Here is a 23049-nt window from a genome sequence, read left to right as displayed (position 1 = left end):
TTTAGAAGTGAGAGTCCAAGAGGCCAAACTGATTTTTAAGTTGTTGAAATGGTAACATATTTCGCCCACATTAGGTATGTAAATTTATCTGTGAGTGCCGGTGTTCTGTTTGTTTTTGGATCCTTGCCACAACCATGCACCTCTATGTGTTGCTTAAGATTTTGAGGTTGTGCAGGCTGCTCTTTTTTATCATATTTCCCTCAGACTGTCATAAAATTGTCGAGTAAGTATTGAATTTAATTGTTGTCATAGTACTGGTATTTGAGTTTTATTTTAGCATATAAAATGTATTTATTATCTCTTTATCAGTAGTAGGTAGAGTACTTAAAATCCATACCTAGATAAAAGTGCAAAAAAAAGGGACTCAAGTAAACAAATAAGGGTAGCCTATATTTGATTTGATTTCTTTATTTAAGTGTCATGCTTCAAAGAAGCCCAGCCCTTATGGGCTTATAAGACACTTTATCTCAAAAACAGAAACAATGATCAAACATACAAGTTGGAAACAACCAAGATACAAAACAAATGTACAATAATACAGATGTACAATAGTAGAATGTAAACACAACAGTCCTCATGATTAGGACAGTGAACCCTAATCTAATCCATTGATATATCTCACTTAAAGAGCAAGGATTGCCTTCTGTTCCAGGCTTTGAAAATAAAATTAGCAGTCTTAAAAACCTCAGTCTTAAATAACCACTCCAACTTCTGACCATCATCCGCCCAAAATAAATCAGCTTTTTGTTTTTGCATTTCATTTTTGCATTACAATTGAGACTCTCCATCTCTTCTTCTACCCCTCTCTTTGTTATCATAAAATCAAGGATTAACATACATGAATTATTTGTCGTAGGTGTCCATTGATTAATGTACTTCTCTTTTTCTTTGGCTGTAATTTGTTTCACTGTCTCAGAAGGAACAAGCAGCATAAATAACTGCCAAACTCCAAACTCACTGAAAGACCTGATTTACTTATCATTTAAAAACTGGCCAGCCGTTTCCTTCATAAATAACTATTACAAGGAGTAATTAAAATATTATCTCCTTTGCTTTATTTCTGGGTTTTTGCACTGTGCTGGAATTGCATTGAGTGCGTGCTCGCATGTGTCATGCATCTGTGTGTGGTGAGTCCCCATTATCCTCTCAGTCTGGGCAGGCCAGGCTCTCCCATCCATCACTCCTGCATCGGATTTCAACAGTTATTTCTAGAACTTGCTTTGAGTCCTCATTAAAGCGCCAGCTCCATTCAGACTCCCTCGTGAATTTCAAATAAGCATTTTTCCCTTTGAATAAAACATTTCATCCTAAGGGACGTTGCTATATTTTGTTGAAATCTCTGCAAGATCATTCTTCACTCTTCAGCCCCTGCAGTGTTCGGCTTAGTATTTTTTTCTCCCAGCGCATCTGCAGCTATTTCAAAGAAGTCGTCCAGACAGTTGACACTCTGAGTGTTTAAAGCTGTTTGAGCAGCAAATGTTGAATATGTATGAGTTGTTGAATTAACAACACAGGCAAGGTTTCCCTCCAAAAAGTCTGTCTCTGTCAGACAATCTAAAATACCAGTAGTAAAATTCATATTAAGAGTACTAAATGTATGTTAAATCTCAATCTCCCATTGGTTATATTATCCACAGGGTTCCTTGGAAAGTTATGAAATGACAAAGACTGCTCTCCAGAATGTTTTGGAGAAGTTTTGAGTATACATTGTTTTAAATATTGTTAAAGATATGTTCATAAAAATCTCAAAACATCTGTAGCATATCAGGTGATATATGTAGGCCAACCAGCATTGCATCATCACGGAGGCCACAAAAAAGGAAGATGCAGAGAGGCTGTTGTGTGGCAGATGAACCAAGGCTTACACACTGAGATTTGAGCCACATAAGATACTAAATCTTCACTGTCAGTGTGGTAAATGGCTTAATGATTCTGGTGACAGTTACTACTGATGGATCTAGCTTGAGTGGGAGGCTGCTGTAGTACAGTCATACAGTACAGTATCAGCAGACTGTCGTCTCCAACTAAATCTCAGCCTATAGATCAAACAGTCGGCTATTAACAGGTTGGTTATTGACAGACAACACTGAGCCTAATGATACAATTCAATCAAATACACGTTTGATTGAATCACCAGGTATTATGTTTCGGGTAAGCAATATCCAGTCAGTGTGTTAGGTCGTTGATCCACTTGGATGGCTCATGCAAGGTCACGGAACAGTTATTAGACATGTCCATGAAACAAACTTTTCTTTCACAAGAAATAAATGCATACAGACTTGTCAAAAGTTTAATCCTAACACACATCAAAGTGAATTGACATCTGCAGAGTTTTCTGTCCTCCCAAAAGAGGCGTGGCCCTGATGTTTTTTCATTCTATTGAGTGCATCAGGGACAATGTTTTTCTAGACTCATGCAGGAGTTCCGTCCCCCTTGTTCTCTTGACAAAGTCTGATGGAATTTTTCCAATTGGACTTTGACTTGTTGCAGAAAATAAGCTCTGTTTACAAGACTAAAATCTAGGTCAGATTCTTGATATACAGAGTGAGTCCCCAGTCACATATACTGTATATGAGCACTTGGATTCATTGCATGCAAATCGGGGAGCTATCTGGCTGTCTGGGAAACCTGGAAAAGCTGGCTTGGGTTTTCACATGACTTGCAGGAATAAAGTTAGTAGTAGGGCTGCAGCGATATACCAGTTACAAGGTATACAGTGATGCAGAAGTTAACAGTTATCTTTATTAATCTTCACAGATGAACACTCCTTTATAATTTTGAAAGCGTAAATGCAGTCTTCAGAAGTAAAAAGCTAACGTACTCGTACTCGTACTCGTCGTCCTTATCCGGGTCCGGGTCGCGGGGGCAGCAGCCTCAGCAAGGAAGCCCAGACAGTCCTCTCCCCAGCCACTTCCATCAGCTCTTCCGCGGGAACCCCGAGGCGTTCCCAGGCCAGCCGGGTGATGTAGTCCCTCCAGCGTGTCCTGGGGCGGCCCCGAGGTCTCCTCCCGGTTGAACACGCCCAAAACACCTCCCAAGGGAGGCGTCTGGAAGGCATCCTTACCAGATGTCCGAACCACCTCAACTGGCTCCTCTCGATGTGGAGGAGCAGCGGCTCTACTCCGAGTCCCTCCCGGATGTCTGAGCTCCTCACCCTATCCCTAAGGCTGAGCCCAGCCACCCTGCGGAGGAAACTCATTTCGGCCGCTTGTATTCGCGATCTCATTCTTTCGGTCACCACCCAGAGCTCGTGACCATAGGTGAGGGTTGGAACGAAGATCGACCGGCAAATCGAGAGCTTCGCTTTCTGGCTAAGCTCCCCCTTCACCACAACGGACCGGTTAAGCGCCCGCATCACTGCTGACGCTGCCCCAATCCGCCTGTCAATCTCCCGCTCCATCCTACCCTCACTCGTGAACAAGATCCCAAGATACTTAAACTCCTCCACCTGAGGAACACCCAGGTTGCAAGACTTCAGCATCGCTACCAAAAGGCTATAAAGCTGTGTTTGACCATCAATTAGCCTCGTCTTAGCAACCACCTTTTTAAGACTTCAAAGTTCACGAGTGGGACATTTACTGACGTGTTTTATGTCCTATAACAAAACTTGACAGTCTCTTAAGCTTGTGTTAACCACAGACCGTATTTCAGGCATGTAACCAAAAGTCCATTCAGGAAAACTCATTGACTTTTAGATAGGTGAACACTGGGATTGAAAAGATGCTGACTCATTTCCAGGTTTAAGGACTCATTCCTGCAGCACTCTATTGGCATATGCAGCTACTTAGCAGCGGGGATGTCTAATGAGTGAGTCATGGTAGCAAGTGCTAGCAGTTTGTATCCACAAATACCTGGGAAGTGAGTGTTTAATAATGTATCACTATATGGCTTTTACATTTTAAGCAACTTAAATAAAGTCATGGGAATGGGGTAAAATATTGTGAAAAAGTAATAGAAAAGTCTGGAAAATTCATTGGTAAGAATGTGTGGGGACCCTGCGTCCAACATGTCGGTAAAGTGTGCAGTATGGCCTGAAATGCATATGATGATGATGATGAACCGATATGATCTGCACTTTACAGGTTGCCAGTTGTTTCCAGAGGTGCAGATTTTTCTGTCAAACACTGGACAAAGTAATCGCAGGTTAAATTCCTCCCAAAAAGGTCTGTATAGAGCTTCATTGTGACTGTAGTTGTGTTACTGCTGTTCCAGGCCAAACAGGGTGCTGTGCCTCCAGAGGAGCAGGGACCCAGCATCAAGAATCTGGACTTCTGGTCCAAACTCATCACACTTATCGTCTCCATTATTGAGGAGGACAAGAACTCCTACACTCCCTGCCTAAACCAGTGAGTGCTCATACTCCTCCTATATGTATTCTCTTCTTTATCCCAAATTTGATCACATTTCCTTCTCTACCTCTTCTCCAGAAATACTCCTGCACTCTTATCTACTTTAATTCTATATACCTTCTCTCTCTGAGTGCATTTACAGTAAGCCTCTCTCCTTTTCTCCTCCATCAAGGTTTCCCCAGGAGCTCAATGTGGGTAAAATCAGCGCTGAAGTGATGTGGAACCTGTTTGCTCAGGATATGAAGTATGCAATGGAGGGTGAGTGCAAGTCAATGGTGAACTGACCGAGCCTTGTCAAAGCACTGAAGACTCATGAGATAAATGTAGCCGCTAACTGCGAAGTTGTGGTTTAGGCACTATTGTCACTAATGACCAAATGCACACAGACACAGGGAAGAGTATGAGGAGGGTTAGCTGTAATGATATATAGAGTTGTTTTCATTGTTTTAGTGGTAAACATGGTAGAAATAGGATATATTAATTGCCATTGGACTGTACTTTCATCAGTTTTGATTAAACTTTGTCAGACCACTGGATTTTACAGTGACTGAGCAATCACTTTGAATGTACATCCTAATATGTGGTGAGCCATAACAGCCAAAAGGAGGAGATCCGCTTGTTTGTCCTGATGGCACTCCTTATTTGTCAAAGAGAAACTTAAGTATTTTTCAATCTGGACCCTGTTTTCCAATGTTTTTGTGTGATAACGTTATCTGATAACATTAAGGAAAGGATCCCTGCAGAGATAGGCCTTGCTGTTAGAGAGTAAGATCCTTTTTGTTTAAAGCCTCAGTGTGTAAAAATGGTGAGTAACAGTGACATCAGCAGTCAAATTCTAGATTGCAGTGCTCACTCGCGCTCACTCACTCACCCATCCCGTCGGGTAAGTGACGGTGGCATCGTAGGACAAAAAGCCTTACGCAGACAGCAGAGTTTTTCGAATTTTTCAGGAGTATCAAGCAACGAGGTGAATATTTATTTAGGAGTCTAAACTATGTTACGATATGTTACAGCTTACTAGTGAGATATAGGTTATCTGTGAGATATATGTTAGGAGTGTTTTATTTCTAATTGTTTTGGTAACACGAGCATTAGTACAGTAACGCTAAAATAACACGTTTTATGTGATAGTCACGGCACAGTGCGGCAAATATAGGTTGGTACGATTATAATATATGCGTCTCCAGAGTGTTCTTCCATAGGACACAGGGACATGAGGAAGAGGGAGAGGGAGAGGAGGAAGACCAGGGAGACCCAGAGGGAAGAGGAGGAGTAGAAAGGTGGCAGCCTTCGCAGCAGCGCAAGAGGAATCAACACATTAGGCTGTAGGCTAGGCTAACCATTTAGCTGAAGCTCTGGGATAACGTTAGCCAAGGCTAGGATAATGTTAGCACGTAAACGTAGCCGTCACTCGAACTTAGACGAGAGGGAAAAGCAGTTGCGAACATGAAGCTAAAATGATTTTAAAATATCAGACTGAATTACCTGTCTAACAGAAAGCAGACAACCTCCACATCCCTTGTGAAATCCTTCTCCTTCACCTGGAATAAGCAACGTCGATATTCACTCGCATTTTGTCCCGTCCTCGCTAATCTGATCTTTTTCTTTTATTTGGTGGCGTGGTTTCCCTCTTACGGGGCAAAACATACGTGTGGTCCTCCATTTAAAGTGCGACAGAATCATAAAAGTACAAAGCGGGTTCACGCAGAAGCGCCCCGGATTGATCTTCACCTTCTCTGTCTCCAGTGACGGCAAGTTCTAGGTAAACGCGAAAGGCGAAGCGCATGTATCCCTTTCGGCCACTGTATTCAAATATGGCGTCGCAAGAGGGCAGCCTCCAGCAGACCGCGCCCTGCCTGTGTATATATATAGAAATCATTCTGAGCCTATGAGAAACCTTCCATTTGTATGTGAATTGCTTTACACTTTAGTAAATATATATTTATGAACGCAATAGTCGATATTTGCTAATAAACAACCACGTAAATTACACACTGTAACTTTAACTGTTTCAAAGTTGCTATTGCCAAACCCACCAGACTCCATTTAAATAAACAGTAATTTAAGCCTGTGCAGAGTCAGCAGATTTTCACATCTAACTGGGTGAGTTAAGGGCTTATTTCAACCAAACCAGAGTTGGTGATTGTTGTAACAGGCAAAGATAAATCAAGATGTTTTTTCATGAGTTTTATTTTGTTTCTGTTGACTCTGAATGACGTGTGTTTTAAGATGATAAAATTACTGTTTACTTAAATGAAGCGATAGTGATTTTGGAGTTGTTTCTGGTTGAAAAGGATCACACTCTTTAAGAAAAAGGTCTGTCTCTGTAGAAATCCTTCCCATAATGCTGTCAAACAACAAGCACTTTTAGTGGGTTTAAATTGACAGGATTAAAATGCAGTCTGTTACACAGCTGCTGACTGGACCAGTTTCAAAAATAGTTGTTCCCATTAGTCACCTAGACAGAAACACCTCGGAAAATAGGGTCCAGGTTGAATATTCCAGTTACCGTTTAAGCTTCAAACTGACAGTAGCTGATGAACTGCTCTTTGTCATCTGTTGAACGAGAACGCAAAGTATCATGCTGATTGTACACAGATCTGAGTTATGATTTAGTTTGAAGCCCAAGCACATAGCCAACAGATATCAGACTGCTGTTTTCCATCTCCTGTAATTCAATAAAAGGTTACAAAATGGATCCCGAACGTCCGTGTTCACAGACAAAGTTTGGTTCTGATAAATGAAAAACTTCTGAAGACGTTTTCCCAAATTAAACAAAGCCTGAAAGGTCATACAAAATTCAAATCTAATATTTGATTTATTTAATAAAGTTGGTGTGATTGGTCCTCTATTTGTAATCTTGATCATCTTGAGATGGGCTGTGGTCTGTGAGGATGTTTGCTCGACTGTGGGTCACTGCCTCTGTGTGCACAATAGATCTGTGGAAATTGCAGGTAGCTTAAACGCCAGGAGAGATTTGTTGTTTTTACTCAGCATGCATTTGTCCACTTTATTCTTTCTCTTAGAACATGAAAAAAATCGCTTGTGCAAGAGTGCGGATTACATGAACCTGCACTTCAAGGTCAAGTGGCTGTACAACGAGTACTGCAAAGACCTGCCCTTCTTCAAGAGCAGAGTCCCTGAATATCCTGCGTGAGTAGTATCTTCTACTGAAAACAGAAAGTAAAAATCTTCATCTTGTTTGTAGATGCAAATATATTTTCTGCTCTCCGTAGGTGGTTTGAGCCATTTGTCATTCAGTGGCTGGACGAAAATGAGGAGGTGTCTCGGGACTTTCTGCACGGCGCTTTAGAGAGAGACAAAAAAGATGGGGTAAAAGTTTCCAGCTCTTCTTCTTCTTATCTTCCCTTCACTCCTCTGGAAGCGCTGAGTCGCTGTTGTTGTTCAGGCAGAATTACTGTAATCCATCCTTTGTACTTCCTCTGTCACACTCAAAGTTATCAGCCAAAGTTTCATCCTCCCTCCACGCTCTGCCTCCCACACTTCCTCGTGCCTCTCCTGCACTCTTCAAAGCCAACAATAGCAGCATGGACACAGCAGTGCAGACGTGGACTCAAAGCGGAGGGTGCATTAGGGCTAAGAGGATGTTTCAGTCAAAGTCCTTCATTGTATAAAGCGACTCTTTGGAAGTTTAAAGAAGCGTGGCTGAGACGTGCATGTACTTACGGAGGGAGACAACTCTGTGACAGCAGGATATTGTAAATTAATGGCCTTATTCCAGAGTTTTGACGGCAGGAAATCCGCCCTCACCTCATTACCCAGACTCCCCAGAGGAGCACCTACACACTCACCTCTAGCCAATTAGGGACCAGGCGCCAGCCAGCAGCCAATTACAAGGAGACGGACAGGAGCTCCCACCTGTCACTGGATGGCTGTACGGCTGGTTGGCTCTAGGGGGTCTGAGGCACAGCACATGTGGTCAAAGACATCAAGGTTCAGTTTAAAATAGTGTCTAATGGTCTGTCCATATGGTCTCATGTTCCCACAGGTCACATCTTGCTAGCCTCCCTCCAGTCACAGCTTCTCACCTGCTACTCCTACTAATCCGTTATCACTTATTCCTTTCCCCCAATTATTCTCTTCCTAGTTTTTAATCTTTTCACACACCTTTATCTGCCCAACAGTTCCAGGTCACATCAGAACATGCTCTGTTCTCCTGTTCGGTGGTGGACGTGTTTTCTCAGCTCAACCAGAGCTTTGAGATCATCAGGAAGTTAGAGTGTCCGGATCCGCAGATCGTAGGACACTACATGAAGCGATTTGCAAAGGTAGATGTAGTTAAATTTGAAGTCATGGGAAGTCAAATCATACCTTACAAAGTTACCATGTTTTTTAGTATAGCCTGATGATTGATGACCTGTCACTCTTTCTTGTTTCCCTCTTCAGACCATCAGCAATGTGCTTCTGTCCTACGCTGATATCATCTCCAGGTTGTTCGCCAACTATGTCACCATGGAGAAAGTGGTGAGTGGTCAAAGACTTGATGATCCTGTGGGGATTTTCACAGAGGAGTCAGCTTGGTCCATTCTTGATACAAATAACATTTGAGTTTTGGTTTCACACTGTTAATGTGTTAATTATGTCTGCAAACAGAACTCTCCTGTAGCTTTGTGGTTGTTGTAAGAACGATGTCTTTGAATCCAGTGGAAACATGAAGGCTGATCTGTTTGTCTTTTTGTCCTCAGCCCTGCATCCTGATCAACAACATCCAACAGCTGAGAGTTCAGCTGGAGAAGATGTTTGAAGCCATGGGTGGGAAAGATGTGAGTGATTTCTCTTTTCTTTTTGTCCTCTCTTGAGTTCCAACTCCCAGCCAGTATCATTCACCTGCTTAGCTTTGAGTGCATATGTTAGTGTTTGGTCACAGTTGCCTTGCCCAAACAGTCTTTTTTTAAAGGTAAACAAAACTCCTTCTGCACAGCCGATATAAGGGATCAGGTGTTGGTCGATCGCAGGAATGTCTTAAGTAACATATCAAAAATAGACGGCCGCACACTGAATACACTTTTTTCTTTTTTCTTTTAGTGCTTTAACAGATTGCCAAATCTGTTAAAGCACTAAAAGAAAAAACAAAAAAATGAAGTGAACTGACTGACAATCAAGCCACGTGAGTCATGTGTATTAGTCACACCTGTGAATGTTCAGGTAATTGTGATGAGTGAACCTGGAGAAGCCACAGGCGAAAAGCATTGTTCGCTCTCAATAAATTCACAGTAAAGTCTATTCAGTGTGCAGTCGTCTATTTTTGATAAGTCTTTTTTTCAATTTTGCTCAGGGTCTTTTTATTGGTATTTAAAGTCATACAAAATGCAATAAATCACAGATACAGCTGGATAAATACAAAATATACAAAATGTTTTCATGCATGTACTTTAGCTGTGTGTGGAGGCCAGTGACATCCTGAAGGACCTGCAGGTTAAGCTCAACAATGTCATGGATGATCTCAGCAGGGTCTTTGCTGTCAGGTAGAAACACACTCAAACACAAAGTCATTCACACATAAGTCTGAGATGAATGTGATGTACACTAAACAGATCGACAGTGCAGACTTCATCAAAAGCCTCTCCTTCTTTTCCTCTGTAGTTTCCAGCCTCACATAGAGGAGAATGTGAAGCAGATGGGAGACATCTTGGCTCAAGTGAAGGGAACGTCAAATGTGGGAAATGCCAGCAGCGTGGCGCAGGATGCTGACAATGTCCTGCAGCCCATCATGGAGTTCCTGGACAGCAAGTAAGGCAGTCTGCTACTTTAGTGGTGTCTAAGCCCCTTTTACGCATTCAGTCTATCTCTGAAATGTTCAGGAACATTTCCTGCATTGGGTCATGTGGTAATGGGAGCAGGGATTGATATTCAGGGGAATTTCCTACCTCAAGACCTAGTAACATTTCAGGGAAAATGCCAGAGACCCAAACAGTTTTTTGTGCAAGGCTGTAACCATGTCTATTTCTGCTGTAAAGTTAGGCATTTTACCTCGGGGGGTCTTTGGAGGCTGATTTGCTTTCAGAGTTGCTGCTTGGTTTTGTATTACCACCAACTAATAGACTGATCATTGCCCTATCTGTTCTGCCATTGCCATGGCATGTCTTAAAAGACACAAAATGGCAATGTTCCCCAATGTAGTGCACGTGTGAATAGTGAAAATCACTAGCGGTGACCGAAAGATTATCCCAGTAATTTACGAGGAACTGTATATGAAAGAGGCTTAAAGAGATTATGCGGCTTTGAGGGCATTTAGTTAATTTACCAGGGGTTAGACAAACTCATACAGTAGATGAATCTCTAGATGCAATTTGAAGTTATGTTGAATTTCTGGTTATCCAAGTTACGGTCAATGTGTATTAGATATCTATGAGGTGAAGCTGCAGCTTAGACAGACAATCCACGCACACAAGTTTAATGTTTTTATGTAATTTTCCTACTTTTGAGAGGAATTTCTGCTCGATTTCATGGTCATGTAATGGATTTTGTCATGCTAGTATTATTACACACACTGCTCACAAACTGAGAAATAAGTGGAAAAAAAAGACATCCATGAATTTGCCTGACTGTGACTATGACTATGTGAGTAAAAGAAGAAGTGAAATTCCCCAAAATCTGAGCTTTTCTGACAAGCGCTATTTGGGCATCAGGGATTTCAAGCAACCACTATTTTTTTTTATTTCTTGCTCAGTTTCTTTTTCTCCAGGAAAACAGCATTTACCTCCTTCTGTTGCTCATTATTCATCGCTGCTTCCTGTCTTCTGTCTCCCCCTCCTCACAGCCTGACTTTGTTTGCTAAGATCTGTGAAAAGACTGTGCTGAAACGTGTGTTGAAGGAGCTGTGGAAGCTGGTGATGAACACCATGGAGAAGACCATCGTTCTGCCGCCACTCACAGACCAAACGGTGAGAGCGTAGATGTATACAAATGCACATACAGAGGCATACAATCATACAAATCACACAATATTGATGCTAAGCTACACATGTTGGCACTCATCACTGACTGTGCCTCCTGCAGAGATGATTTAACATTTTTAGTGTGGATTAATATGCACATGTACAAACACACGAAGAACACAACAACTAGCATCTGTTTTCCAGAAAGCTTACAGATTATTATGCGTAGTTATTGCTACAAAGAGATACAAACATTTGATCTGATGATGACCACAGCAATAAGGTAGACTGCAGAAAAATGATGCACAAAACATGCAACAAACATACACCCACACATGCACAAACTTACACACACCTCCAGCTGCCAAGGCAGCATCAAAAGAAAAAGGAGGAGGAGGTGGAAAATGAGTAAAAGGAATACAAAGGCAGACATTTTGTGTGTGTTGTGATTCAAGATGGCCCTCTTATAAACAAAAGCTACTTTTGCATCACATCTATATGGCATCCTATCCACACGTTATATTTAGCATCGCCCCCAGTGCCTTCATTCATCCAAACAATCAAGATGAAACCCCTCTTTTTAAAAAAAGAAAAAGCTGAAAAGACAAAAGGAGTGCACCATATCATTCTAACACCAGCTCATGGCTGCTCTCCAGTATGTCAGCCAACAATTATCTGGAGAGATTTCTGATTTATGAGTAACTCACAACAGAGTGGCAGAAAATATTTGCCCAAAGGATCTGGCCCACTTCCAAAAAGAATCATACATTTTGGAAAGCAGCCTCTTGTTCTTTTTTGTTTTGGATATATGTGTTCTTATTTGTGTTTGGTTATTAACTAAAGAGCCTCATATCACTGTTAATAAGGTGTTCAGTGCTCGCCAGTTATCAACACAACTGGTTCAGCCTCAGCGGCCATAGCTCTGCAGTAAGCCCCTGTCCAACTGAGTTTATCTGATGTCAGTCTCAGTTAAGTTTGCTTTTAATAGCTCGATACCCTATTACCGCAAAATGAAATACAAAAGTCATTTCCTTTTAGCTGGCTTAGTATGAGCTTCAGCAGCGAATTTCAAAGCACTGTCCATTTAGGGGTGATGAAATTTTAATGTTTTTTATTGTAAATGTCTTGTACTCTTTTACTCTCTGGTGGCTGTGCTGACAAGACAGACGATTAGCTGCGTTAGTAAACGGAAACAGCGCCCATTGCCCACCCTCTGGTCTCCACTTGTTAGCTAGCCTTGGATGCTCTACACTGCGCACCACCCACGTCGGTATGAGCTAGCTAGTGACGCCACTCATTTACGATTATGGCATGGACGTATTAAGAGACCTGGATACAGTGTTGGAGGCAGGACCCCATACATAACTTTGAAAATTGCTCAGCGGCACATTGCTAACTCGAGTGGGGATAAAATGATTTAACCTTGCAGCTCTTCTAGACTTTCCAATTGTTATCGGACTAAATGGATTACATTCTGATAGTCACACCAGTCAGGGCTTGCAATGCTCAAAAGTGCATCCACTGATTTAAAGATATCTCATTCCTAATGTGAGTCAATGGAAAAAGTCTTTTGGGCCCCATGGCATCACGTGACGGACTCAGGAGTTGTAATTCCACTGTGTGACCACTACAAAAATTTGCTTCAAAGCCCTGCCCACTTCCTTGGGGCCTGGTTTACTGCTGGTGGGACAGCGTTGCTGTGGAAACATGGTGACCACCTCAGATAGTCTTAATGAGTCTGCTTAGATTTGAGCTGCAAAACCCCTTTAGCGCTGTTAGCACAACTAACCATGCTGACACAGCTAACAGCACTAACTTATGCTAAAAGTGATTTGTTTGTCAAAATTGGCCCACTTCCTCCCTGGGGCAGCCAGGAGGTAGTCTGGAGGGTGGACACCATGTTATCACAGCAGTACTGTTGGGTAGGTACTGCGCATCAGCCAGGTCTGGTGGGAGCTAATGTTAGCTAGCAACACTGCTCAATTGCTGCTAGTTACCGTAAGCTTCCACCAGACCCACTTGGTGTGTAGTGCAGTAAACTGAAGGGTTGAAAAATGAATCCATAGACCGGCATGTGTAACTGGTTAAAAATATTCTCGGTGGATAAACAGTTCACAGTTTACCATTTACATCCATAGTTTTTCCAGTTTTAAAGAAGAGAGGGTAACAAAAACAAGAGAAGATAGTGAACTCTGAGTATGTGCAGATGCCACATGATCATTTGTAGAGTAACTACTTTTCATTTGAAGTTGTTGTTAAAGCTAAAACACTTATTTGCTACATTCTAAAAAATTCCAAGAAGCAAAGTTACATACTCGTTGGCCCCCATCTGTACTTAATCCAGGCTTCAGACAGGTATCAATTGGTCCACGTCCCTCCAGCCCTGAGGCCCAAACTTGTGTTTTTTTAATGATGTGGGGCTCTTTGCAGCTTGACTGACCCTTCTCTCTGGTTGTTGTTGTGATTACTATTACATCCCGCTCCCACCGCTCTCCCTCCACAGATGATTGTAAGTACAGCACTCCTGCGTGTGTGTCTGTCTGTCCGTCCACGGTGGTTGGTCCTCTGCTATATGTGGCTGCGATCTTCCCCTGTTTTCTACCCCACATCTCACCCTCTCCCTTCTCACGGCCTCTCAGATCTGTCCCATTCTGTCTCTACCTCTCCTCCTCTCCTTCTTCTCTTCTCTCCTCCAAAACTGTCTCTCTTCTGAGAAGACAGGAGCATGGTGCATTCCTGACTGGTTCTGATAGGTCCCACACCCCCCTCGACAATCTCCACCAATCAATGCCCCCCCTTCTCTTCTGCTGTCTCTTCTTCCTGAACACTCTCCTCAAACAGGAAGTGGTACTCCTCTCTTGCGCCTGGTGTTGCCTTGTTTCTTCTCATGCATTGTGTCCTTTTACCGGGACTCTGGTGGGGGTGACTCTGATTTCTTGGTGGCTTGGTATCTGGTGTCCTGCCCCACCCCCAGACCCTTTCCCTCCTTCTCTGCCCCACCCCCCACTGTCCCCACCTTTTTCCCACCTGTTTGAACTGTGTCCCCACCGCCCACTGTGGGTTTGTTGCTTGCATCTGATCTATTTCAACACTGCAGTGCTCTCTCAGTATACTGTACAACACTGTACTGTATGTCCCTGCAGACCTGTCATGTTGGTCTGTCCTGGTTTGATTTCATGTTCTGTTGTTTCTATGATGATTATAATGCTGGTATCATGTCACTGGTCCTAATGCACAGAATGGCTTCTCTTACAAGACGTTATTGGTTTGAGTTGATGTTGGTCAAAAAAGGTGCTATCAATGTACTATGCAAAAAATTCTTCTAAAGGAATATTTCACCCCCCATATGACCATTTATATATCAGTTACTCACACTGTTGCATTGAACTAGTGAAGAAAAGGTTGTTTTTCTCACATGCCTCCAGTAAACAACGTTTAACAACAACAAAACGATATCAGAACATCCGTTTACAAACTCTCACACAACTTGTGCGGTACAATCCAGGTCTTATTCATCAAGCTGTATGCTCAGTACTTCCCAAACAGACAGTCGTTTCTGAGGGGGAACTGAACTAGAAGTGAAACTTACCTACACTCTCTTTGAAGCCAGACTTCATTGACAAAACCAGCAATTTTACCTCGCTGAACACTGGAGCTGCTGGTCTATTCCTGCCTCAATCAGTAGTTTGTGAGTCTGAACTAACACTAAAGAGGCATGCAAGATAAACAAAAGCCACTTTTACACTGCCCGTTCAAGGCAGGAATCACCGTTCTCTATTTAAGTTACAATCATGGAAAGTGGGGACAGAGTTGTCTTGCCTCTGAGCGGGGACTGGAGGTAGTAACAGCCCTGAAATAAGGTCTGTGTAAAATGTATTGTGATGGTGGCCCATCGCAGGAAATTTAAAAAGCAGCTGTTAGCAGCTAGCAGCTAATTCAAAGAACAAGAGCAGCTGTAAATGCCTGCAATTAGGGAAAACAATGAGATTCAGGAGCTCCTTACCCTCTGAGCGGAGGACAACATCAGCTGCCATTTAGAGGCCGATGCTGTTATTTTATATGTCACACATGCTGTCTATAATTACACAGTGGAGCGGCATGATGCCACTCTCGTTAGGTTCTGTTTAAAAAGCCATAGAGGGCATAAAGAAGGGGATTTTGTAGCAGCCCTGTGGCCTATTCTCTCTGTAAAAAAGGGCTAAAGTTTTCTTCGGAATTCAGCGTAACACTGGGTGAGTAACAATGACCATGTGGGGTGAAGTATTCTGTTTAAGGTCTACAGTATGTGATGACTTTCACCAGAGTTGGAGCTGACTCATACAGGACATACAGAAGCATCTAAGACCTTTTAGAATAGTCTACTCTGATCTATGGTGTACATGACAGTGCTCAGGAAAACAATATAGTGTAGTGCTGCACAGGAAGTGATGTGAGTTTCTCTGTCCATGTCATCTGCAGTACTTGTGTATTGTTAAACGTTGAGTAACAAGGCCCCAGTGGTGGCGGAAGTTTTCAGTTCCTTTACTTAAAGTGGAAATAGACATGTTTTTTGCATTACCTTATCATCATGAAGTAAAGTTGATTGCACAATGCATAATGACACCATCAATTATTAGACTGGTTCCCTATAAGCCTCGCTTTCACTGTGCAATTCTGTCTGCCACTGCGTACGAGCTACCGGGAAAATGAAGGCTTGATTTATGGCACAAAGGAAGTGCATCAACCGCTGTGCAAACAAAACAGGAAGAGCATAGAACTTCTGTTTTCCCTGATAGCTTTCCGTCGTTACCAAAGAGTATCAGTGTCAGTCATTTGCAGTTACTATCTACAATACAGAAGAGTCCATGTAGTGGAACCACCGCAGTAACTGTGGCAAACAAAATGCAGTGTGTCCCGTGTTGTCGCTAGTTGCGAGGCATTGATCCGGTTGACTTTGCAACAGCGGCGCCAACAATAACACCACTTGGAAATGCTGGGGGGGAAAGTTGTCTGTTTCCACTTTAAGTAAAAGATGCAACAACACGCTGTGAAAATAATATTATATTAGACAATGTTATTTAAAGTACCAAAACTAAAAGTACATGTCAGGCAGAAAAATTGTGACATTTAGAAATTGCATTTTTTTTTTTTTTTGCCTTTTTGTCAAAAGCTTGGATAAGAAGATTTATACCACTCTCATGTCTGTGTGTTAAATATGGAGTGAGAACCAGGAATTGATTAGCTTAGCTTATCTTAGCTTAATAGCAGGGCTAAAAAGCTAGCCTTGCTTACTCCAGCTAAAAAATCCACCTAACAGTATCCCTAATATATCTTGTTTGTTAATCCATACAGTTGACTTATTGACTGGTTGATAGATTTTCTGAGTTACACACTATGACTATTTCTTGGTGATCAGCAGCCAGGCTGAGTCGCCATAAAATCACAGCCTGTCATTGCAACATTCTGTTTATGTAAAGATCAAACAAACAAACAACGCATTAGTGAGCTGTAGAGCTGCTGATAGATGTAGCGGATGAAGGCAAGACAGAGGTTTCAACTATGGTTCCAGCCTGTATGCTAAGCTAAGCTAATCATCTCCCACTCTTGCTCTGTACTCAAAGGGACAGTCCACTCCAAAATCAGAAGTAAATATTTTACCTCTTGTTTGTAGTGCTTTTTATCTATCTAGATTGTTTTAGTGTGAGTTGCCGAGTGTTGGACATATCGACCGTGGAGATGTCTGCTCTCTCTTGAATAAGTCACCGTCACTGGGCTTGTGATGCTCAAAGTGCCAAAAAAATACATTAGAAAATTCAACAGCAATTTCTCCTTCCAGAAATCATGACCAAGATAATCTCCAGATCTTGTTTTGGGCAGTTTCATGTAGGAACTATTTACTATCTACCAAGCTACACTTGCCAACTGTTTCACCACACAAAAGGAAGCGTGCATCTACTCATGGACGAGAGGCTCATGCTTGTGACAGCGTGAGATGTGAACATTAATGGCGTCCTCCTCAGCTGAACTGTAATGTTAGCTAGCTCAGTGGTGCTAGGTGAGCTAGTAGTACATGCTTTCTTCTGCGTGGTGACACAGTTGGCAGGTGTAATTCAGTAGAAAGAAAATAGTTCCTCCATGAAACTGACCACAACAAGGTCTGTGGATAATCACTAGAAATCGAGTCAAGATTTCTGGTAAGACACATTGCTGTTGAGTTTTAGAAGTCTATTTTATGGTGCTTTGAGCACCAAAAGCTGAGTGCCATCTAGTTCCATTATACTGGAGAGAAGGCAGACATCTCTAGAGCCGATATCTTCAACACTTGGCAGCTCACACCAAAACAGTCTAGATTAATAAATAGCACTAAATATGTATTTTTGATTCTGGGGAGAACTGTCCCTTTACAGCACAGATATCTTCTCATTTAGCTTGTATTCCCCAAAATGTCAAACTAGTTCTTTATCATACATTAATGGGTTATATTTTCTTTCACTGATAGGAAAGATTATGTTTTCCCAATGACATTTGGATTTTTACTGTACAGTATGTCCTGTGTTTCCTGTCACTGTATATCAGACCACATAGAAATAACTCAGCCATCAATTTGGACACTATGCAGTGAAAGCAAACCACCTGCGTATTTCTGAGCAGATTTTGTCCGTCCATTTACTCCTGTCCTGTTTTCTTTGTTTTGTGGTGTGGTACAAAATCTGATGTTGTTGCTTTAGAGGGGAAGCTAATTAGCAAACTGAAAGGAGGTGACATCTCCGGCAGTGACGAGTATCCTCAAATTGTTTTTAACCTCTTGCAAAGCAAGATATGCAACTTTTGATTGCATAGCCAATGAGAGTGAAGTCAGACTGCAGGGACTGGCCACTGCCTGAAGTATTAACCAAATGCTCTCTTTCCAGGGGAGGCTGAAGAGTGCTTCTCACAGTGATGTAAGGACTACACCCCTTTAGATCAATGTGTCTTGTCTCTCTTCTCTATGTCTTCTCTCCATGTCTCCGTCTCTCTCCCTCAGCTCGCCAGTCAAACAAAGCAGTGGAAATATTGATTTTTCACTTTTGTTTTTATACGACATTCCTCTGTAGTGCTGTTTATATGCTGTGAGAAATGCTGTAGCAGTAGCTGCCTGCACTCCCAGCCTCGCCACAGGTCACACACACTCTTATCTACATGCAGACATTTGCGGCTCAAACGCACCACAAACCAAAAGTCAAGGAGTTCAATCGTCGCTTAATTTCACTGGGATTACAAACCAACTCGCTGTTTCTGCAACACAGAAGAAAAAAACAGGGCGTGAGTGACTCAAGTGTCTGAAACAGTTTAAACGAGTGGACACATCACAGTTTCAAAAGTGCACACTATTTTCATTTTTCTAATTATTCAGATTTGTTTCATTTTCTGGCATTATTGTGATGTTGTTTGCAAGATAAACGTCAATACATTCTAGCCTCACACAGTAGATAATAAAAGCTTATTTCATGCCTAAGGCTGTAACCAAGGATTAGATTTGAAGGTGTAGTCAGCAGCATTTAGTTATATTCTCTTAGCAGAGTATTGCATTAGGCTGGACATCCAGTAAATACCTGCATACACCGCAGTGCAACTGCATAGCTGCTACGCGTGAGTGTGTGGGTGCCTGCACGTGTGTGTTCCTAAGTGCACGAGTGTGTCTTCTTTCTTGCCCTCACTACGAGCTGAGCCACTTTCCCCTCTCTAATGTCTCAGTGTGTGTGTGTGTGTGTGTGTGTGTGGATTTGTGCAGCGGAGTGTAATGTTTTGGAGTAAAACACAGATAAGTATGATAACAGCACTTGAAGGGAAAAAGTACCTTGACATCTGTAAAGCGGCTTAGAGTGACTGTTTATGAATGTGTGTGTCAGAAACGTCGCTGTCCTCTGTGTGACACTAAGCCGTTTACTGCCGACCCGCATTGTGGTGATAATAACAGCGGTCTCCTCTCTCCTCCTGTCTACCTTTCTTCTATCTATCTTTCTGTCTTTTCCAGGGCACTCAGCTCATATTTAATGCTGCCAAGGAGCTGGGACAGCTGTCCAAGCTGAAGGTACAATATGTTTTTACACCGTTATGCTCTGGGCCTGGTGTCAGCGCTTCAGATCAAGACACTAATTGCCTAGAAAATACCAGACAAGGCATATGAATGAACAGACGGGTAATTTTGGTTCTGTATTTGTCGTCTAAAGGAGCACATGGTTCGTGAGGAGGCCAAAGCGCTCACCCCTAAGCAGTGTGCTGTGATAGAGCTGGCCCTGGACACCATCAAGGTACAAACTCACTGCTACATACATGCACAGACTTTCACTGTTAGGAGCCACCTTAAATGTTTGATAATGGACAGGTACAGCTCGTGGAAATACGGTAAATCACAATATCTGCTCTGGTTTTACAAGTCAAGTTAAATTTGCTTTGTAGGTGTTGCCTAACACCTTTAAAATGTTGAGGGGTTTTTTTTGTGTGTGGCTGATTTATGTTTTTAAGCTCCACAAAGCTAAATTAAGAATCAAGTTTCTTCCATATCTGCATGTAAGAAGAGACATGGGATGTGCTGGAAATAGCATTTTAAACATCATTTTAAAAATAACTATAAATCATTGTATTGACCATACTGGTGTTTCATTAAATGCACATAAAATCAATGATGACCATGGAAACAGGACATCCAGGTGAGAGACTTGGAGATTATTTTCCCTTCTGGAAAAAAAAGTTACCAGATAGGCCTAGGAAATTCATATTTTCGAAAAAGTAGGTAAGGAAAGAACATAAACAGTGATTTTTTTTTATAGTGAAAACCCAATAAGATACAAATTCAGGATTACATCTTTCTGTACCTTTGATATGGGTTAGGAAAAGGAAAATAAAACACATTTAAAATTAATGTTTAAATCAAAAAGCATCTTTTTTACAAGGTAACAAGCGGGATTAATAAAGGGCTGAGACTCACAATTATTTACTGTTATTTGACAACTGTTGGTTTTTTATTAACTGATTAATCATTCAGACTACAAAACATGAGCGTACAGTGAAAAATGCCAATTTAATTGAGACCGAAAAATGTCTTGTTTTGGCAGATCAACAGTCAAGAACTCAAGAATATCAAATTTACTATACCGTAAGACAGGGGTCATCCCTATGTTTCCCGGGTTCTATGTTTCCCGGGTTCTATGTTCCCCACTTAACCCTGCAAAAAAGGTTCTATGTTCCCCGCTTACACAAAAAGGGTTCTATGTTTCCTGCTTGGTTGATCGGGAAACATAGAACCCTGGAAACATAGATACGCTCCCGTAAGACAAGGAAAAGCAGCTAAGTCTCACATCTTTGTACCTAGAACTATACGCAGTTGGTATTTTTGCTATAATAATAAGGATTAATCAATTATCAAAGTAGCTTTGAATAATTTCCTGTCAATCGCCAAACAGAATTATTAACTAATTGATTTATCAACCACTCATTGCAGTTCTGGATTATTGAGTAATCATTTTAAATCCCTTTTTTCTAGAGATGATCCAGTACCATTGTTTCCTTGCCGATACTGATTCCAATACCTGAGCTTGCATATCAGCCAATTCCGAGTATCGATCCATTGTCAGCGTGTTAAAAACTCCACTTACTAATCCATTGCCATGTCAAGAAGCTAAATAAAAAGAGACAAAGTGGAGGCCATTGACAGTAAGTTTCTAGACTGCAGTTTTCCGGAGATATTCTAAAAATAGCAAATCGAGTATTCTCATCTCGTATATGACATCACCGACCTCTTAAAGTTTATTAATAATTTACATAGTATTGGATCGATACATAGACTTGTGCACTCGCCAGTACCTGATGTAGCATTTTAGGCAGCATCCAGACATTTCTGATACAGCTATCGGTATCAAAACAAATCTGGCTTTTTCTTGTAAGAACAAGGAAAGTGCCTGCTTTTCTTCAGGAATATTTTGCAACAGGAAGTAAGTTAAGGTATTAGATGCAGGATTGTGGGTTCCTGTTTGTTAACACATTGGCCAGAGAAAGTTAAAATAAGAGCCAACCCCAAATTCACTCCAGTTTGGCATTTCACTTTGTTATGTTTGAGTTTTTCTGTGCTGTGTCACTTGGATGCCTGCTGCTTACAGTCTGGCACTTGGTGAATACCTTTTTATAGACGCTTTTAGGGCAGACGTCACAATGATGACATTTTATTAGCAGGAGGCAAAACACGACTCTCCACCACAGGGCTGTAGGCTACACAAGAGTTTTAAATTGTCATCTTGTTGTGTTACTGGGAGCTAGAATAGAAGGACCCATGGCTTGAAACTATAATTTTATCACATACCAGCTGCCATTGCCCGTAAAAAAACAAGACAACTATGGTTAAATGTGATAAGACGAAAGGACTGGACAGAATCCATCATCAAAAATGCTCACATGTGCAGCGCACACTTCATATCAGGTTAGGGAAAAAGTATTTCCTGTTGTAGGGATGAATAACATTCTGTGTGTTAAGGGTTATCATGTCCACCTCATCAGAAACTGGAGGAATATTGGATTTCTGTCGCCCATAAATGTGCTCAACACAGACAATAAGAAAAGAATAAGAAAATACAGGCAGACGGCAGAGTCTCTGCAGAAAAATACACCGCCACACACTTCTCATGGGTCATCAGTGATGATTGAGAGTGATTACTTCTGTATGAGTCTATACTGTTAGAAAAATCCTGCACAGTATAACTTAACAGCTGTCTTCTACTCTGTCTGCCTGTCTTTGTGTATGTTAGCAATATTTCCATGCTGGTGGTGTGGGTCTGAAGAAGACTTTCCTGGAGAAGAGTCCTGACCTCCAGTCTCTCCACTACGCCCTGTCCCTCTACACGCAGGCTACAGACAAACTCATTAAGACCTTTGTCCAGTCACAGAACGCCCAAGGTAACCTAACGGTCTTCACTCTCTGTGACACTCTTCTCCTTCTCTGTCTCTTGATTCACTTTATTTCCAGTATCTTCACTTTCCAAGTGTGAAGTTAATATCTAATGTTATGTAATTCTCAGTTTGAGATCTCTGTTTGTGTTCTGCTCTCTCAGAGGAGCCACTCTTCTCTGTGTCTCCCACTCCTCTGTTGATATTAGGGTTTCCCAAATGCTCAGCTCTGTATCCTGAAAATATCTCACATGCTTTGTAGAGCATGAAGTCGAGGCTGCAGCCGCACAATATTTTCCCTCTGCTCTGAAATGCTGAGTCTCCTGGTAGCCAGCCTCGGGGAAACACGGAGACTATTCTTTACATGATCTGACAGCTATTTGCAATGAAAAAATAAATACACGCCCTCTCTTTTCTCTCGCTCTTTGATTCCGTTGTGCAGCCTCCATCCTAACATCAGATGGCTACATAGCAGCCATCATCTTTGTGGAAGCATTGGTGCTGACACGCTGTCCCTGAGCGCCGCTGGTAGAGATGCCATTTGAGTGGATGATCGTTTAAAATTTAATTAGCAAAATGCCATGCGGTTTTTGGAGCATACCTAAGTCCATTTTACAGCAGTAGATCTGTCTTTGCATGTTGCAGGATTGCACAGCAGATCAGAAGAATTAAAAAAGAGCAGATTTGATTGAAATAATCTCCCCCATCTTTAGAGACAAGACTTATAAATGTTTGTCTGTTTTTCTTCTCTGTTATTCTTAAATTCAACCTCTGCAAACCTCATATTTCTACGTTTCTCCTTTCTCTGTCTACTCCCTCCTTCTGCCCCGTCTGTGGGCCAGTGTTCGGCGGGAAGGGGGTGAGGTTCACCACTAGTGAGGATGTTTACCCAGAGAAGGGTATGT

At 41.8% G+C, this 23049-nt stretch overlaps 1 protein-coding gene across 4 annotated transcripts in view; it reads left to right on the top strand.

Moving 5' to 3' along the window:
* Positions 1-23049, top strand: part of unc13a (unc-13 homolog A (C. elegans)) — a 65735-nt gene that overhangs the window by 36190 nt on the left and 6496 nt on the right. For 2 of the 4 annotated variants that reach the window (XM_049588861.1, XM_049588859.1), the window contains 14 exons: positions 4213-4346; positions 4522-4607; positions 7376-7502; positions 7586-7682; positions 8495-8638; positions 8757-8834; positions 9056-9133; positions 9747-9835; positions 9954-10100; positions 11131-11254; positions 18139-18168; positions 19242-19298; positions 19438-19518; positions 22006-22153. In XM_049588861.1, the coding sequence (XP_049444818.1) occupies positions 4213-4346; positions 4522-4607; positions 7376-7502; positions 7586-7682; positions 8495-8638; positions 8757-8834; positions 9056-9133; positions 9747-9835; positions 9954-10100; positions 11131-11254; positions 18139-18168; positions 19242-19298; positions 19438-19518; positions 22006-22153 (1420 nt within the window). The remainder of the gene's footprint in view (positions 1-4212; positions 4347-4521; positions 4608-7375; positions 7503-7585; positions 7683-8494; positions 8639-8756; positions 8835-9055; positions 9134-9746; positions 9836-9953; positions 10101-11130; positions 11255-18138; positions 18169-19241; positions 19299-19437; positions 19519-22005; positions 22154-23049) is intronic. The other 2 variants (XM_049588862.1, XM_049588860.1) reach the window with 1 other exon arrangement.

Source organism: Epinephelus fuscoguttatus, linkage group LG10 (assembly GCF_011397635.1).
Source record: "Epinephelus fuscoguttatus linkage group LG10, E.fuscoguttatus.final_Chr_v1".
Taxonomy (NCBI): Eukaryota; Metazoa; Chordata; class Actinopteri; order Perciformes; family Serranidae; genus Epinephelus; species Epinephelus fuscoguttatus.
The sequence above is the reverse complement of the archived record's forward strand: the minus strand, read 5'-3'. Positions and strand labels throughout refer to the sequence as shown.